At 48.4% G+C, this 16929-nt stretch overlaps 8 protein-coding genes across 8 annotated transcripts; 4 read left to right on the forward strand and 4 right to left on the reverse strand.

Moving 5' to 3' along the window:
• Window positions 1–355: 355 nt before the first annotated feature.
• N7473_006963 (reducing type I polyketide synthase) lies at window positions 356–553 on the reverse strand (the record flags this gene model as incomplete). Its single annotated transcript, XM_057152903.1, has 1 exon — window positions 356–553. The coding sequence occupies one exon, from the start codon at window positions 551–553 to the stop codon at window positions 356–358; it is 198 nt and encodes a 65-aa protein (XP_057007241.1).
• A 1308-nt stretch (window positions 554–1861) lies between these two features.
• N7473_006964 (putative phosphatidylglycerol specific phospholipase) lies at window positions 1862–3166 on the forward strand (the record flags this gene model as incomplete). The annotated part of the gene is made up of 1 exon (XM_057152904.1): window positions 1862–3166. The coding sequence occupies one exon, from the start codon at window positions 1862–1864 to the stop codon at window positions 3164–3166; it is 1305 nt and encodes a 434-aa protein (XP_057007242.1).
• Window positions 3167–3349: 183 nt separating this feature from the next.
• On the reverse strand, window positions 3350–4509 carry N7473_006965 (DUF3431 domain-containing protein; the record flags this gene model as incomplete). The annotated part of the gene is made up of 4 exons (XM_057152905.1): window positions 3350–3467; window positions 3541–4122; window positions 4176–4326; window positions 4389–4509. The coding sequence occupies 4 exons, from the start codon at window positions 4507–4509 to the stop codon at window positions 3350–3352; spliced, it is 972 nt and encodes a 323-aa protein (XP_057007243.1).
• Window positions 4510–5564: 1055 nt separating this feature from the next.
• Window positions 5565–6338, reverse strand: N7473_006966 (uncharacterized protein; the record flags this gene model as incomplete). Its single annotated transcript, XM_057152906.1, has 1 exon — window positions 5565–6338. One exon carries the CDS (start codon window positions 6336–6338, stop codon window positions 5565–5567), a length of 774 nt encoding a protein of 257 aa, XP_057007244.1.
• Window positions 6339–7291: 953 nt separating this feature from the next.
• N7473_006967 (uncharacterized protein) lies at window positions 7292–9502 on the forward strand (the record flags this gene model as incomplete). The annotated part of the gene is made up of 6 exons (XM_057152907.1): window positions 7292–7901; window positions 7970–8200; window positions 8265–8291; window positions 8359–9026; window positions 9087–9143; window positions 9206–9502. 6 exons carry the CDS (start codon window positions 7292–7294, stop codon window positions 9500–9502), a joined length of 1890 nt encoding a protein of 629 aa, XP_057007245.1.
• A 365-nt stretch (window positions 9503–9867) lies between these two features.
• Window positions 9868–10773, forward strand: N7473_006968 (F-box protein; the record flags this gene model as incomplete). The annotated part of the gene is made up of 1 exon (XM_057152908.1): window positions 9868–10773. One exon carries the CDS (start codon window positions 9868–9870, stop codon window positions 10771–10773), a length of 906 nt encoding a protein of 301 aa, XP_057007246.1.
• A 468-nt stretch (window positions 10774–11241) lies between these two features.
• On the forward strand, window positions 11242–12725 carry N7473_006969 (uncharacterized protein; the record flags this gene model as incomplete). The annotated part of the gene is made up of 2 exons (XM_057152909.1): window positions 11242–12120; window positions 12183–12725. 2 exons carry the CDS (start codon window positions 11242–11244, stop codon window positions 12723–12725), a joined length of 1422 nt encoding a protein of 473 aa, XP_057007247.1.
• A 773-nt stretch (window positions 12726–13498) lies between these two features.
• On the reverse strand, window positions 13499–14443 carry N7473_006970 (uncharacterized protein; the record flags this gene model as incomplete). The annotated part of the gene is made up of 1 exon (XM_057152910.1): window positions 13499–14443. One exon carries the CDS (start codon window positions 14441–14443, stop codon window positions 13499–13501), a length of 945 nt encoding a protein of 314 aa, XP_057007248.1.
• Window positions 14444–16929: the final 2486 nt, after the last annotated feature.

The raw sequence follows: 16929 nt of genomic DNA on the forward strand, positions 1-16929 counted from the left end.
AAGTATATGATGCACCAATGAACCCGCTAAGATTTTTGACTGGCTGACCAGTAGAATCGAGGGAACATGTCGCTTTCTACTTTTTGGGTATTCGCTCATTACTAAATTCTCACATGAGGCTGTATTCCCTTCATGAGGGTCTCCATACCTCATGAGAGATACTTTTTGGGTCTCGAAAGCCGAATTTACAAGTAGAATTTGAGGACCTCGGAATTGGCACTGGAAATGACAGCCTCTGGCTCCCAAAAAGGCCGCTTTTCCACTCGTAACTTTGGATGGCGAACTGTGGCTTGGCCACCAACTCGACGGGCTCAGCTGTGATCTCGTGGTAGTGAATGGAGTCGAGATCACCCAATTAATCTGCGTCCATGTGTATCACGGTCTCGTGGGCATGAATATAAAGCACCTCGGTCTTGCGGTCGCTTGGGTGGTGGCCCTGGAGCTGGGTGATCTCCCAATTGGGAAGCAAACGACTGACCTGCAAGACACCGCCGACGCTCGACGAACTCGCTGTCGAGAGGGCTACCGGCAGTCTCCGGCTAGCGGAGAACATCTAAACGCGAGACAATGGCAGATCCTGTCGCATTGTGCATGGGGTGCTCGACGTCTAGATTGACGAGCCGGACGCCCGGCGCCATCATTCCAAATTGGTGGGGACGATGGTCCGCGATGTAGCATTTTATGCTGAGAAAACCATCCTGTCGCCATGGCCTGGGACGAAACGGGTGCGAGTTCGGTTGGGGAGTTAGTCAGACTAAAGCCAGGACTTATAGGGATATAAAGGAGATGTGCTCGACAGACTTAGTCCCAGGGGAATACTCATGGCGAGATTAGGCATGGTAATTTTCATAAGATTTAACTTAGCTCTTGAAAACCGTTTCGGAAAGGGAAAAAGGGCTTTAAATTTCCAAATATACGGAGTACATTAGGACAATGGTAAAGTTACTCCCAGAGCCAATCAAATCTCTTAGCGAATTTTTCACTTAGATAGGAGAAACTCCCGGAGCTGGGCTGGGGGTAGATCTAGAGTCGCCGTATCTATACTCCGGACGGTATCCCGAAATGTGTGATTGTAGATGAATCGTTGGGGGAAGTCCCGAGATACGAATCAACCAACATCTATTCGGAAGTTTGGGGGAAAATATATATGAGTGCCTACCTAGATCCGCCGGAGAACTCGATTCGATTCCGGGCGCCGGCCTTTCGGAAATCCGGCAAGTCCATGCGTGGCTTCGTGGAGATTATAGAGGCAATTGTTGCGACGTTCCATCACAGGTCAATAAGCTTGCTTGGCTTGAAAATCATTAGGCACCGAGAAACTATATATCCAAATTTGGATCAATTCAAGAAGTACTGCTACAGACAAAATTTGGTTTTCTGACCAAACTCACATGCGCTATCGCTGTGGGCAATTGGTTCTTCCAATAACGAGATGGTTCCTCTTTTGCAATCATTCAATCCCGTCTGTCATGTTATGAGGGGTTGTGAGGGCGATGCAACATTTGTTTCGTAGGCCGGCGGGTCAAGCTCTAGGTTTAAAAGGCTCTGCAACCTCAAGTGACGATCAAGGACGGAAGGTTGGCCAATGGCCAATAAGAGCGACGGTATATGTATCCAGAATGCCGTGGACTCGCGTTTAGCGATGCGGGGGTCTCAGGGGAAAAGGTGATCGACAAATATCTCAGATTCGGGCGCTCTCAGTGGATCTACGTGATGTTTATGTGGGGACGTCGGAATGCATCCACCACGATGCGACATCAATCCGGGTCGGTTCCTGGTAGAAGATAAACATGATTGACGGTTCATAAATGACACTACAATCCCAAAGCTGAATTCAACTCCCACTCCGTGCATCTCAGCAATGACACTCACTCTTGCATTCATCATACTCGGCCTCGGCCTTGGTGCCGTGGGTCGACCACATGCTTCGGGCATGAAAAACATCAAGAATGTTGTTGTGCTTGTGCAGGAGAATCGATCGTTTGACACCCTCGTAGGTGGTCTTACTTACGACCCAAACATCGATGGATTGGTCAACAGGAAGTATTGCAATCCGGCCAACGTCTCCGAGTCAAGTTCAGAGGAGGTGTGTGCGGCCGGCATCGCGAAAAACGTCGCGTCGGACGATCCCGATCATACTATCACGGGCGGCAACATGCAAGTCTTTGGCACTTATCACCCAGAGGCAAATGCAAATTCGGCCATGAGCGGATTCGTGACCGAGCAAAGCTATATGTATAGCTTACAAAACAACATGATGGAGGCGGCTGAGGTGATCAATTACTATCAGCCTGAGCTTGTCCCCGTCACGAATGCTATGGCAGAGAACTACATACTGTTCGATCGCTGGTTTGCGGCTATTCCTGGACCAACAGATCCAAATAGAGCATACCTGACATCCGGAACATCTTACGGTCATGGTGACAATGGAGAGGTGTTTTACAACTCCGGAATGCCCCAGAAGTCGGTCTTCCAGCAGTTGTCTGAGAAGAACATCACCTGGATCAACTACCAGAATACAACCGACATCGGACCATCGAGCTTCCCTCCTGATGCCATGTTTTATCAATGGACTGCCAAGTCTGGAAAAGACAAAACTAATGTACTTCCAATCGATCGCTTCTATACAGATGCCAAGGCTGGGAACCTGCCCCAATTCACCTGGATTAACCCGGAATGTTGTGATTACATGTCAATGCACCCGAAATCTCCCATCAACATGGGCGAAAATTTCATGAAGGGCATCTACGAGGCCTTGCGAAGCTCGCCACAGTGGAACCAAACCTTGTTCATTATCACTTGGGATGAGCATGGAGGGTTTGCCGACCATGTTCCCCCGCCCACTGGCGTTCCTGCCGGTGACAGCCTCACCTACACAGAGAAGGCAAGCGATGGACAGAACTATACTTTCCATTTTGACCGTCTCGGTGTCCGAGTGCCGACGCTGTTGATCTCTCCTTGGGTTGAGAAGGGTTTGGTGCAGAACAAGCCGACCTCCGGCAACAATGACTTTACTCACACCTCGATTCTTAAATTTGTGTCTGAGCTCTGGGGCCTGGAAAGCCTCACTCCTCGAGTTGAGTGGTCCCCCTCATTTGGGAACTTGATCACCAATAAATTCCGAGCAGACACCCCAGAGACCTTACCAAATGCAGCGGGATATTGAATTGAATGCGTATCAACCATGTTCCGTGATGGGTTCGCTGCATCTCCGTGGAGGTGAAATGGATTTGAACATAGGACAAGATAGAATAAAACTTCGCTAAAGGGCTTGGATAGCGAGAAGGACACTGGGGGTATCGGAATTAACATTCTATTCGTCATCTTGACTTCTTCTGTTTTCGATTTGCTATGTAGGAGAGCCGTCGTGGGGATCTGGCTTGATAACTGCTTGCAGTGACTCTCCCGATGGTAGAGGTCCACACCAGCCGTAAACATCGCAGCGGCATTGTTCAAAGCGAGGGCAGCTGTGAATGATATAATTAGTAAACCATCGTAGTGCCACGGTGGTATTCCGCACAAAAGAAAGGATAGACTCACTAGACTGCATCCATGCCGAATATAATGTGCCACAGCTTTTCTAGAACCCACCCGACACCAAAATCATTTGTTAGTTCAGTTGTCGCGGCCCAATCTAGAATCCGTTGATAGTCTTCTCTGGGTCGCGCTCTAATTCTGTCTCGGCTAACTGCGAACTGTCCACAGCAGACATTTCCGATGGCACCAGGTACCTTGTCTGAGGTCACGTTGAAGATTTGCTGATAGGCGTCCGAAAAATATGCGCGGATGTCGTGATTTTCAATGTCGGCCTGGCTCGGACTTAGCGGATATACGCTTGTTGGGCAGCCCGGGTTGTGCTGGCATCGAAGATTCACATATCCATAAGCATCGACGGACTGGAGCCGAATATTCCTCAAAGTGTTCAGGGTATAAGGCCCAAAAAGGTCATTGTGCCATTGCTCGGGGAATGCATGGACAAAAATTGAGTATTCCGGGAGATGATCGTAGAATTCGATAACGTAGGAAAGATAAGCGGAAGCCTCTCGACCGCGGAGTGTAGGGGGAACTAGCAGACCGAACTCGGGAGATCGCTCCGTTGTGTAAACGAATGGCACACTGCCGCTAAACATGGCGGTAAGCCTCCGGAAGTGAAATTGCCGAAAGAGCCAGATTACCTTTCAGTGCAATAATCCAGTAGCCACGTCAAGTCGTCGGTATGAATCGATGCCAGAACAAGGCCAACACTGGCATTCGCAGAATTCGAGGCATAGGAATTGGTCAAGCCGACAAGTTGGTGAACGACATTATGCCGAAGAACTGCCCCGGCTGTTCCTGACGATCATTAAAAAGGTGTTCAGGTCGGTAAGTTCCGCGCAGATCTTCCATACCTTGCCAAGGAAGCAAATTGCTCCGATGTAGGAAGTAGGATATTTGAAGGACAACAATCAGTACACATCCAACTATGGCCCTCCTGGGAGAAAGCCAGGACAATAGTCGTAGTTTCTGCATACTGCACGACCAGAGCTCCTCCTGGGAGGGGGGAGAGTATATACGTAAAATATTTTTTACACTGTACTAGCCAAGAACTCCTTATTTCCTGGGCAAGCTAGAGGGGCCAACTAGTTAACCGTATTTTACTGGTTGGGGATATGCGGAAATCGATCAAGACATGTTAGCTCCACTAGATACACTCTTGCTCTTAGCACTTGCTTGGAAATCGACGTAAAGCGTGGTTCGCGGCGAGATCTTGGGTCATAGGGCCGCCATCATTGGTTTGGAGGTAAACTAAGGCTGCACATAATCAGCGCAACTCCTAGGAAAATTAGGACCATACAGTGATTTGGACGCGAAGTGGGGGAATAGGGGCTCTGAATTCCCTCCTATTGGTTTGAAAACAGGCTGATTTCCCACTTGGAGAATAACGGCTCCGTCCGGAAGTGCCGGGGTTTGTAGCGTGTTGGTGCTCCACCGAAACTCCCCTTTGTCGAAAAAGCGCTCTTACAAAACATGTTTCGATGTCACACACATGCAAGTAAGGCGCTGGGAGGTATGTACTTACATATCAGGGCATATGGAATGATTTGATTATACATGAGCGTCGTTTGGAAAACTCAGCTGCTTGCCTGGGTCATTTGTGCATACCTCTTTTCTTGGCCATGCACACTAACCTGGCAGCCAAGATTAGCCGAGCCTTGGGGCGACAATTTGCCTGAAATTAACATGTTTTCTTGGTCACCTCCGCCTCGTCCTCCCACTTCTTCTGTCTACCAACCCTTTATGGCAATGATAATACATTGTTAGGTGAGGATGCGGCCTTGCAGAGCTGATTGCATGCCGAATCAAACACCTTCGGCTAGGCAGCCAACAGGATACCCGTAAAAAGTAGGCTGCGATTTGTGATGCCCAATTCCAAACCTTGGGCGCTTTGTTAGTATGGGGAAAGCAAGCTTACTCTGCCGAATATAATCTATCGTCGTCGACAAAAGGGTCGCGAGGAAATGCGCCATGAGAAAGCGAACTCGTTAAAAATATTGCTGATATAAACTTGCGTGACATTATCATATTCAAATGTCTAGGCCATCGGCAAGGTCGAATGGTTCCTTCTTGAGGTCATCTAGTAGAGGGCACTCCGCAACATCGTCACAGTAATCTGCACCCAGTTTTTCCAACGCCATCGAGCGCTCTTCCATTGTCAATGAATTTTGGACACCAGCCATTCCAAGCGGAAATCTGACAGTCTTCTCATCTCTACCTAGAACCCACACACCTCCCTTTTCTGGAAATGCAACTCGGCGTTCAATTGAGAAAACAGGTTCGAATTCATCAAGCTCACTGCACTCTCCGCCAACCCAAAGATCATCAGGCGACTTGGGGTTGTACCAAGCACCACCAAACTTTCGTAGCTCGTGACAGAAGTGGTCTTCTTCGGCTTTGTTCAAGGATCGCTCAGTGGAATCGAAACGATTGATGCCCAGGTATTGTAGCTCCACGGGCCCTAAATCTGCAAGCCAGATGCCGCCGGAAGAAGGATAGCAAGCCGTAATGCCAGTCTGGATGTCGTAGCGCGTGGTAGGTAGGGAGCATCTGCTGTTAGGAGAATTGATATTTGGACTCTTGAATGAAGGCTTAGCCAACGGGTCTCCCTTCTCAGCTGCTTGGATTTCGGGGTTGTAGGTAAAGCCCCCGACAAATGGTCGTCGAAAGATCCAGAGAAGGAGAGCAACAGAAAATACAGCGGTTAGGGTCTTGACAAGAGAAGTTGATGAGAACCGCGCTCTCTGAGCTCTTGGCAGCTGTTGGCCCTCATCTGCCTTGATGTTCTTGTTGTTCTGTGACATTTTGATCGCTGGCGATCAACTGAAACTTGTACGGAGGGGGGGCCTGAAAGGCCCTCAGAAATATCAGTGAGTCAGAGTATTATTTTCGCGCAAGATTTTGCAAGTAGACCCAAGTTTTGGGGGCAGAAGTAGGTTTTTGGGGGTTGAAGTTGAGCGAATTCGTGGCCGGTTGTGAAGGGTGAGAGAAGTCTTGGCACCTCCGCCAAGCACAATGCAGACCCCAACCTAAGCCTCAGCCTCAGTCAGTGAAACGCTGCTTACGGGCTATTTATGTTTGCAGGAAAATTCCCGTATGACCAGCAAACATAGCGAGTTAGTTGCGATTTCCTCACAACAAAATATATCCAAATCTTGCCGATTAGGAGAAAATCCAACAGAAGCCTGAAGTTGGACCAAGCATGTCCACAGACTATAAAGTTGGTACAGTAGTTGCATGAGCATGAATTAGAGATCTACTCAAATTTGATGAAGAGCCGGTGTTACAGCTATCGGGTTGAGTCAGACTGATCTATCCTCCGTGCAGGGTTCTCTTTACGCGCCCACAAGGCCCAGGGCCCTTTGTGGCGCCGAGCCTCGTACAGAATAGGAAAACAATTCGGCAAACTCGGCGAGGCTTTTGGGGGCGGGTACTGTTTTTAGTTTTGGCTTTTCTCCCGCATTTACTTGACGAAGAGGAGTTTCAAACTGAACGTCGAGCGTCTTGGCGTTCAAGGAACCAGACGAATCAACCAATGATAGCATATCAATCTGGCTATACACATGCTAAGATTTGCTTAGCTTGAGCATGCAGGAAGAGAAATGAGGAAGTCTGTGCGGCTTATTGCTACTCTACGCCCATTTTTGTGTATATATAAGACTCATGTCAGGCATGAAGAATTGAAGTACATCTTACAAAAGCAGTTGTTTATTCTGTCTTCCCCTCACATCGCGAGTGTATCTCGGCGCTCGTCAAGATGATTAATTTTCGACGGCTGCCGATTCTTCTGGGATCGGCATTACTTCTTCTCTCTTCTACTCAAGCCTCTCCTATTCAGGAACGAGACGATGGTGCTTCTGCTCTGTGGACGTGGTTAAGCTTCCAGGACTGCAGCTCTGACCAACAGAAGGCGATTAAAGCGGCCCACGAAGATGCAGTCACCATGGCTGAGCATGTCAAGACGATTGACTTTGGCAATGATCCTGGCGCCCTCGATTACCTAGGTCCAAGTGCACTCAACAAAGACTGGCAGGGCAACATCCAATCCGTGTTCGAGCACATTTCAACTTTCCGACTCAGTGGAGTTTGGCCTGGCTACAAGATGAATGCTCGCTGTGGCTCGGCAAAAGATAAGAAATATCAGAATCGGTGCAGCAAGCAAGGCGTCATCGCCTATCAGTGGAATACCAAGAAAGATGCCTCGGATCCCAACACTGCGCCTAGCTATGACAAGGCGGATGCCGTCTCCAACATCCATTTCTGCGATCAGTTCTTCAACTACAAGAAGCTTGACGAGGTCGTTGACGCTGTGAAGCATAGCGATGACTTCAAGTGGAGATATGATGTGTCAAAGTACAAGAATCAAGGTATGTCACACTTCCCTTTTGTGAATATTCGCAAAAGCATTACCTGACAGATCACTGTTTTCGATTAGCATACATTATTCTGCACGAATTCATGCATGCTACAGTCATGACCTACTCACAAAACAAAAATCGTCGAATTAAAGATCTGACTATGTATGTCTACGAGTACAAGCGTCACGATTATGACCGGGGATACGACCGGAAGAAGGTCAAGTGGGATGTTTATCAGCCACTGGCTTGTAAAATTCTGGCACGCACGCAGAGACAGTATATTGCTCAAGATGGTATCACAATGAATGGTGCGTCTAATCCAGCCCCCCAGCTAATCATTTTATAACTAACGTTCCATCTTCTTGTGAACAGCGGACAACTATGCCCAATATGCCCTAGGTATGTTCACTCTCTCTTTCATGTATTGCAAATAGTGTATCAATGAGTATACTGACTCTTCGCAAAGCCAAATATGTGCAGTCTAAGCTGGATGGCAATCAATACCCCTGGCTCCCCCTTGCCGACCGCGAAGCTCTTGAATGGCACCCAAAGACCAGCGCCATGTTTTTGACGTCGGGAAACGGAACATTCGGCATTAACGGAGGCGAGCTTTCCGCCGATGGATTCACCACCAACGATGACGGGAGCTATGTCGCCAACGACCTCGATGACAGTGATAATATCACACTCCCCGACGAGGCCGATACTGACACTCTGGCACCGGAGTCGGACTACCCTACCACGTACAATAGTCAGATGCGAGAGTTCAGCTCTTATGTCAATACTCCCGACCCGACGTGTGCCAAGTCTGGAAGCAGCAACCCCTCGGGTCGGTCAGCATTCAGTGTATCTGAGGCCGACGCAAAGATCAGAGATTTCTGCAGTGATAAGAATCTTTACAATCATGTCTTCACTCCTCCCATTGATCAAGGTTGTGGAGTGACAAAGGATGGCAAGGGGAAGTCCCTCGGCGCGAGTGGAAGCTACAGCATTAACGGCGGCAAAGATAAGCTTTGGATTGGCGCTTACTTTGCCTCGGGTGCCTGCATTGGAATGACGACTTGGCCGCCCAAAGGAGAGGGTCTCCGAGACACTGATCTTTGCATGGATAGGTTGCGTACAATCATGAACGGGGTACGTCAATATCTGCCACGTTGGATTTCATGTCGAAGACTAACCAACCGCTTCAAATAGTGCGACACCTCAACAACAGACCAGAAATACGGTGGAAGTCTCCAGGAAGTCTGCCTGGTAAGTGACCCATATCAAAGACCTTTCTATCCCTGTAATTCACATACTGACAATACCCACAGGTATACCAACTCATGGCAGTTGGCAGCAGCGAGTCTGACCCTACAGGTGTTGGATCTCAAGGAGACCACGGCGACGTGAAATGTAAAGACACAGACACTTCGATCCTCGGAGACAGCTACAAGAATACCTGCACTTGCTGGTACGAGAAGCTCCCCGACCAAACGGACATCTTCGGTATGCCCAAGTCCGGTGGATGTGGCTCTATCAATTTCATGCCGGCCTGGAGCTACCTTGAAGATCCCGACTACAGGCCGGAGGACATCAAGCCCGTTGCCACCATCACTGCATCTAGATAATGCGTGGTCGGGGTCGATTTTACGATTGGTGTGGTTAAGCCCTGGGGAGTGTATATTTGTGAATATTTGTGAATACAGTCAACCCGATAGTTGTTATAAAAGTTTCTGTGATGAATTGTACGTTTTACAATAACGCTGTCTCAGCAACTGTGTCTCAAACATCTCAAACACCAACCTAAAGATGAAATAGACTAGCTCCGAAAATGTGGGGGCGGCTTCGACCCCCGCTAACCAGACACGAGGAGATCCAGGGGCATCCTTGTTTTTTGAATTTTGAAGCGGCACCTTGTTGATAGCCCTCCATAGTCTTTTTAAGCGCGTCCAGATTCTTCATTCACCTCAATCCCGCAAAATAAAGAGCAACAATGGACCTCCAATCTTTACCAACCGAGCTCCTAGAAGCCATCCTCACACAAGTTGACATCCAAACACTCCTCCTCGCCCAACGAGTCTGCCGGCAATGGGCCAACTGCATTCAAAAATCTGCCAAAATCCAACAGGCCCTATTCTTCCAACCAGCACCTAAAAGCACACCACGCCAACCAAATACCCTCCTAGCATCAAAGTTCCCATACTGGTTCCCCGCCGACGACCACAAGTCATGCGCCATTGCCTTTGGCGCCGGCGACATGCAAGATTTCCTTGAAAGCAGCGACACATATCGACGGTCAGAGGCAAGTTGGCGCCGAATGCTCATTCAGCAACCACCCATCATGGCTTTGGGGTGGGTAGAGCGTAGTATCGCGCCATCAGATATGGTAACGATGCACTGCTGGGAGATCCCGCTCCAAGCATTCGACGGACTGCGGATGAACATGCTCTACGACCTTATAGTCCACAAAGCAGAGGTTGCGCCGGAATATTTCTATTTCAGGGTATTATGGTCTCAGCACGAGACTTTTGCAAATGAGTTGGTCTCACTGATGTGTAACCCTGATCCCGCGATGCTTGGAGGGCAGATCGCGGGAACGCTCAGGAACGCAATGCACAGTGCGGACGTCGTTCTTGATATGTGGCACACAATAAAGTTGCCGTTTCACATGGTGCATCAGTGGAGCGAAGATACGTGGACTTGGGAGCTAGTAAAGGGGCTTGCGGCACCGATGGGGGATTTGGAAGTTGGGCTGGTGCATGATATAAGGGAGTTGAAGGAGGCTAATGAATGGTCGTTATCGAACGATTATCCTGACGCACTCCACCGGTATATGATCGAAGCTAATGTTTGTGGTGGAGGCATGCCGTTGCCTGATGAAGATGACTGGGACCTGTAATATTAGTGGTCAACAACGATGAACGATGGCGGTGGCGCCAGTCACAGCAACGCGACATTCCCTCAGGACTCGGCATTCGTCCAGGACCAGTTCAGCCCGTATGAAAGGTGGGGAGGCAACTGCTTTGGTGCCTTTGGTATCTAGGTAATTTACTGAGAGGAGAAGATTATTGTGCTCTTATTCAAGTTTCTTTTCAAGTTTTCTGGATATAGATTTGCTGAGTAGAAGACCATGAGCCTTCATAACTGTCTGATAATGCAGGCCTTCTATCTTTATTTTACATACATTTGACTACATACATTTATTCTAGGCAGCAAACAGGGTGGGTTAATCGTGCCATAAAACAGCATAAAACTAAGCTTCGTGGGGCGGGGTCGACATGGTCATTTCCCGTCAGGCTGAGGATAATACTTGACCGTGGCTCCACTCCCATTTTCAACCACCGCCCTTCTATTGTATCTTTCAAACATGGCCAGAACAGCTCAGACTGCACGGGATCCATCCGACGAGCCTATACGGTGGATTCAACGGGAATATGTTGACCACGAAGGCAACACCGTCATCCTGGGAAAGGTGACGGCATACGCAAGCAAGTTCTATCTGCCAGAGGACGGTGAGGCTTACCGGCTTCAAGTCTACAGCACTACTCCCATCCGGCCAGAGGAGCTGCAGAAACTGTATGAATATTTCTGCTCTGAAGTTAGTCAACCCCCCTTTTTGGAAATTTATTCGTATAACCCACCAGATGGTCTGGCTTGTGTGGAGCATCAGCGTCGTGAAACTGCCCATCGCAAGCGTCTTCAAGCCGAACAGCGCCAAGGCGAATATGACGAGTCTCTTCCCCCTTTGATTCCAATGATGCGAACTGGCTTCGATGATCAATTCATGTCCGGATTCTGTTTCCTCCTCACGTCCGAGAGCTACCTCCTAGGTTCATTCCCAGACAATGACCACGGCACGGGGCCCTGGTGGATTACTTTTGATCGGAATCTTCCGTCTACCGTGAACAAATTGGACTTGATTAAACGCCTTGACAGCCCAGTAAAACTTTTGCCGAGTGTGGGGAGTTCAGTCAATCCCGAAATTCGCGATATCAAAGTGAATATTACAACAGACCAAGATGTAATGGGCTACAATATGAAAGAAATCTTGAGAGAAACCTATTCGGCATATGCCATTGGGCAAATTGATTATGGACCTCATGAACCGCCTCTAACCCCACTTTCCGAGGAGACTCTGACTTCGCAGTATGTCCAGGAGGTGTTGGAGCAGCAGCAGCAACCGCCAGAAGTCCAACCCGCGGACTTGAATACACTTCACCTTACAATTGGGACTGAAAAGGATACTGTAACAGTCACGAACAACTATTCTGGTGCGGAATGCGACCTTAATATGTGACCTACGTCCAGTTCCTCGCCAATATCGAGCAGGAAAAGACCACCCTTCTGGAGGCCACTGCACGCACATTCACCGCTGGCATTGTCTCCTGCCTCCCTGTGTCTAAAACATTTTATTTTGAGTTCAGGATCCCCGGCTCCTCGTTGTCTTCCCTTATATCTGCTGCACCCAACGGATTTGATGTGGGTGCCTCGCATGAATTTGAGGCCGGTTCGGTTATGCGGATCCAACCACAGATTGACCGGGACGTCTATGCCCGGCCGCTTCCCTATAACTACTTTACAGTGGTTCTTGATAAGCCTGCCTTTATCCAAAAACCCAGTGTGCTATTCTATACTCTCTGGACCGACCCCTCGCAATACATTCAACCTCAGACTTCCGATAGCGTCATTGATACTAGGCGGAGAGCCGGCATTCAAGAAGCTGCAAGACGGCTTGCAAGGCTTGCGGTCGAGGAAAAAATCAACCGTAGTCCAGGGAAGCTCACAAAGGAAGAGCATAGGGAATTACTATCCCTGTCGCCGGAGGAGTACGAGCAGAAGATGAATTTCTAGGGTACGCCATCCAACCCTGCCATATGGCTACTCAGCCATAGTGGCCGCCAGTTGATGGATTGAAGGCCTTGCTTGACCTAGAGCTGTGGACGTACGTCCAATGTGAATCTGCGTCCACAGCGCTGTCTATTTCCACATTCTATAGTAAATCGTATAGATCCCTTTCGTAGATTAATTCTCCTTAAAAGCATAAAAATGCAATTCACATTCAAACCCTTTGTCCTTTCCAGGGTGGTTGTGCCTTCAAAGCAACACTATCGTGGCCATTGTACTGTTACTGGCTCACACGGCGTCAGCCGTCCATGATTTCATGAAATTACATGTTGCTTATGATAAGTTCAAATATATGGTCATAATGTCGTAACCGCTATGCATAGTAAACAACTCTAACTCCGTTTTTTTGATCCCGCGTCACTTCGATGGACCGAGATAGCATCCGATCCCGAGGTGTATGGACCCTGGGGCTAACTTATCGATATTCGTTCCGTACCGAGATTTTGACGTCATGTATGGCGGGGAGTATTTGCCGTTCGCTTGAAACGAGTGGGCGAGGCGCGTCATATGGAATGATTCTCAGATAACATGATGCAATCAAGGGCGTATTGCTCGATCACTTTGTGTGAGGGAGGCCGAGGTGATCGAACGGACGGAAACTTGGCTCCAAAAGTCGCAATGGCTTGAAGTGGGCGGAGAGATGACATCGTCTGATCTGATGAGGAACTCAGAAGAACCCAGGCTGAAGAGTTGAGGTAAACAAATCACCGCGTGCTGAATCATCGAACATCATCATCGTAATAAAGTGCCCCATGTCCAGTTTCGCGACCCTTTGATCCCTGACTTGCCTCCATAGACTGCGGGTGTCTGTAGTCACCATTGCGAAGGGCAGGATCAACGTAAGAAGGATAATGACCATGACCTGCATTGAAAGGTGACGCATAGACATTCTGATGGGCGATCTTCACCAATTTACCCAAAACAGCAATTTCCAGCTTCAACTTGATGCTGTAAAGCGTCGCCTTCAAAGTGGTCTGGTAGATATAAAAGTTCATGAACTCGATGACCATCAGCGCGATATCCATCAAGATACAAGAAACATTGACAGCAAGCAACTGCAAGATAGTCTTGCGACTCCCAGGATCAGAATTATCATGCAACATGCGATTGGTCTCCCACATATAAAAGCTGGAGATAATAACCTCCTGGACACAGAACCCCGTGAGCTGAATTTTCTCCATAATATCGTACCCCGCCACAGAAGCGGGGGATTCGGAAAAGTTTGCAGCGTAGGTGAGAACCGTAGTCGGGATGTGCAGCAAAAAGATATTCATGATAATCATTCCCTTGACCATTCGCAGAATGCGCTTATTCTCTTGCACCAAGTGCAGACGCGAGTATAGCACAAAGGACTGGCCCGTGACCATGGTCCACCAGCCCGCGGTCAATAGTGTGACGGGTACCCATGTGGCTGAGGTGAGGTCGAAAAACTTAATCAAATAGCCGACTGAGTATGGGAGGATACCAATCGAGGAGATAAGCATACTCCAAAAGTAAGGGCCGTGATAGCGTTTGAAGGTCAAGAAAATGAGCACGATCAGCTCGATCACATTATACCATGCGACGCCCACAAAGGTCGCAATTGTGATGCGCACTCCATCGCTGTTACCGGTATAGCTGCCAACGATCCAGTTACCGGGACTGGCTTCGCTAGATGAACTCATTGTCAAGATTGGTGCACGAGAGAAGATATATGACGAGAAAAAAAAGATTGATGAGAAGAGGAAATCACACACGCGAGCCCTGGAACAGACAATTGACTTTTCGCGGGGCGAATTGGGTCAAATTGGAGCTTCGAGAGGGGCTGGTTGGTCGTTCCGTTTGGTCTTTTCCCCTTGGCGGGTTGAGCCACAGTGGGGCTCACGGCCTTTGTGTTGCTCTCGGAGATCTCGTTCCTCTGCTTGTGGTTTGCTGATATCAAGATTTGGTTATAAGCTTCCAACGGTGCAGGGATGCTCTCTCCAGATCGCGCTATTGCAGACCACGATCACAATCAGATTATATGGACAATTGCACTATTGATGATAGGTAGCGAAAGTTGCGAAACAACCAACTCGGCCCAGCCACAGGCCAAGACCAAAGACCTGTGGCTCCTTGGGCCGTCTATTTACGACTGAACCCCTTAATTAAGTCTCGTGGTCATGACGATCCGACGATTATTTCACTTCGATCCGGGGGTCAAAGCACAACAAAGCAAAAACATACGTAAAACCTTCCAACCACGGAGTATCATTGATAATATGGACAACTTGTACTCCATATAATCCGGTTACGGTGAATCACGCAAATCGGTTTAGCGTGCCGGTTCGGCTTTAGCGCCTCTCTGGGCATTGCCGTCGCCGTGCGTGTTTCTATAAAGTCCCCTTCGTCGCCGCCCTCACTTCTGGCTGCTTTTCGTCCTTCTGCTCATCCTTTCCCTCCGTTCCTCTTGTGCGCCTTGCGGGTGAGGCATTTTTGCCTTTAATCCGGATCACCGAGCTCCGTTACCCCCTATACCGCCAGCGCGATCCGGCTAGCCCTTTACAGCCCTTCGGGCTCGCCAGTGCAGTCTGCGTTGCTTTTTCCTGGCCTTAGCTGTAAAGATATACTCTTCAAGTCAGGGTAGAGGCCTGTCAATCAGGTAGGAGAAAGGAACTAAGTCAAATTGTTCAGAGAGGTCAAAGACCGCCGAACTGTTAGCCCGAAACCTAAGGCATCCAGGTGCGAATAAATGGCTAGACTCTGGAGAGAACAATGAGAGTGAGTCAAAAATGAATTAGAATTGAAGCACATCCCACGGCAGCAACCCACCTACCCAGGCAAAAAGCATAACCATATCGTCCACACGTAGACGACCAATCCTCACCTTGGCGAAGACGCGCAAAGTTATTACTACTGTGGCTAGACCCCCTAGAACCCAAAATAGGACGAGAAGGCCTTGCCCATTCATTTTAAGGAGATGTTTGGGGGTTGATCAAAAGGACAAATTCGTGATCTTGTGAAGAGCTAGAAATTCAGAACAGCATTCCCTTATGAAAAGGAAGTCAAGAACCCCCAAAAGCATAAGTTTTGGCATAATCTTTGCCACGTAGATTTTTTCCAAGTCTCAAGGTTCAGTTCGGACTGTGGCGCTTACCCGCAAACTTGCTCTTGTCTCGGACCGGTATCCGAGGGCGAAACCAAACTACCATAGGAAGCTGAGACATTATAAACTAGTACTCTTCTTGGGCGAATGCGTGAGGCGAAAACAAGAGAGATTAATCTTCGGAAGACAAAGATTGATGGGGGAAAGAACATAAACCGTGGAGCATATTAGAAATAACTGGTAGATGGCTAAGATACACGCTGTGACGAACGCCCTATTGCCAATGACAACAATTTACCATATAAAACACAAAAGAAAGTTGCCATCTAAAATGACTTCTATCTAACCGGTAAGTTACCGCTCCATGTCTTGACAAAAGCGTAGCCGTAGTCTATGACGCCACCAAATCACCTGCTTCTCCTCTGTCTGGTGTATTGGATTTCTTGCCTAAGCGCCATTATTATACCACTAGATCAAAGGATATGGGGCCAAAATTTTACAACTTACTACAGTAATGTCTTATTCTGGTACTTTCCTTCTGCGAAGAGCTGAAGCCAGATTGGTTCAATATCAACTAGGCCAGCAGAACGGAATGATGCGGGGAAAGGTGTTTTTTAGTGAGAACCGGTTCAGTTTGACCTGTTACAGCGGATATTGTGGATACAGCATGATTTGTGTAACCTGTAAATCTCCGAACCCTCCCATCTATGGTGTGGCATTTTTGCCTTTTGAAACAACACAACTACTAATCTATCGGTCATTCTAGATTTATACATTATGAGGCTGAGCCCGCTTAACTGCGCCTGAGTTATGTCTATCTTCAAACTTAGAATCTCGGTCTTGCCTGCGGGTGACCAATAGACTGTCCCTCCGTGAACCTCGTTTTGAGGGTCAATAGTCCAACGTTTTTACCACCAGCGAGGGTCCAGGCCAGTCGCGACTCTCTTTGAGCCGTGGGTTACTAACAGGTAGCCAAACAGGACAAACAGTAGGAACTCGTTGCCTGCATATTATGTGTAGATCTCACAAGTACGCACGTTTCTTACTTAGGTGTTGTTTCGGTGCTCTCCCTATACCACATAGAAT

The sequence above is a fragment of the Penicillium subrubescens genome, assembly GCF_028828155.1.
Source record: "Penicillium subrubescens strain IBT 31985 chromosome Unknown utg000005l_segment0_segment0, whole genome shotgun sequence".
NCBI lineage: Eukaryota > Fungi > Ascomycota > Eurotiomycetes > Eurotiales > Aspergillaceae > Penicillium > Penicillium subrubescens.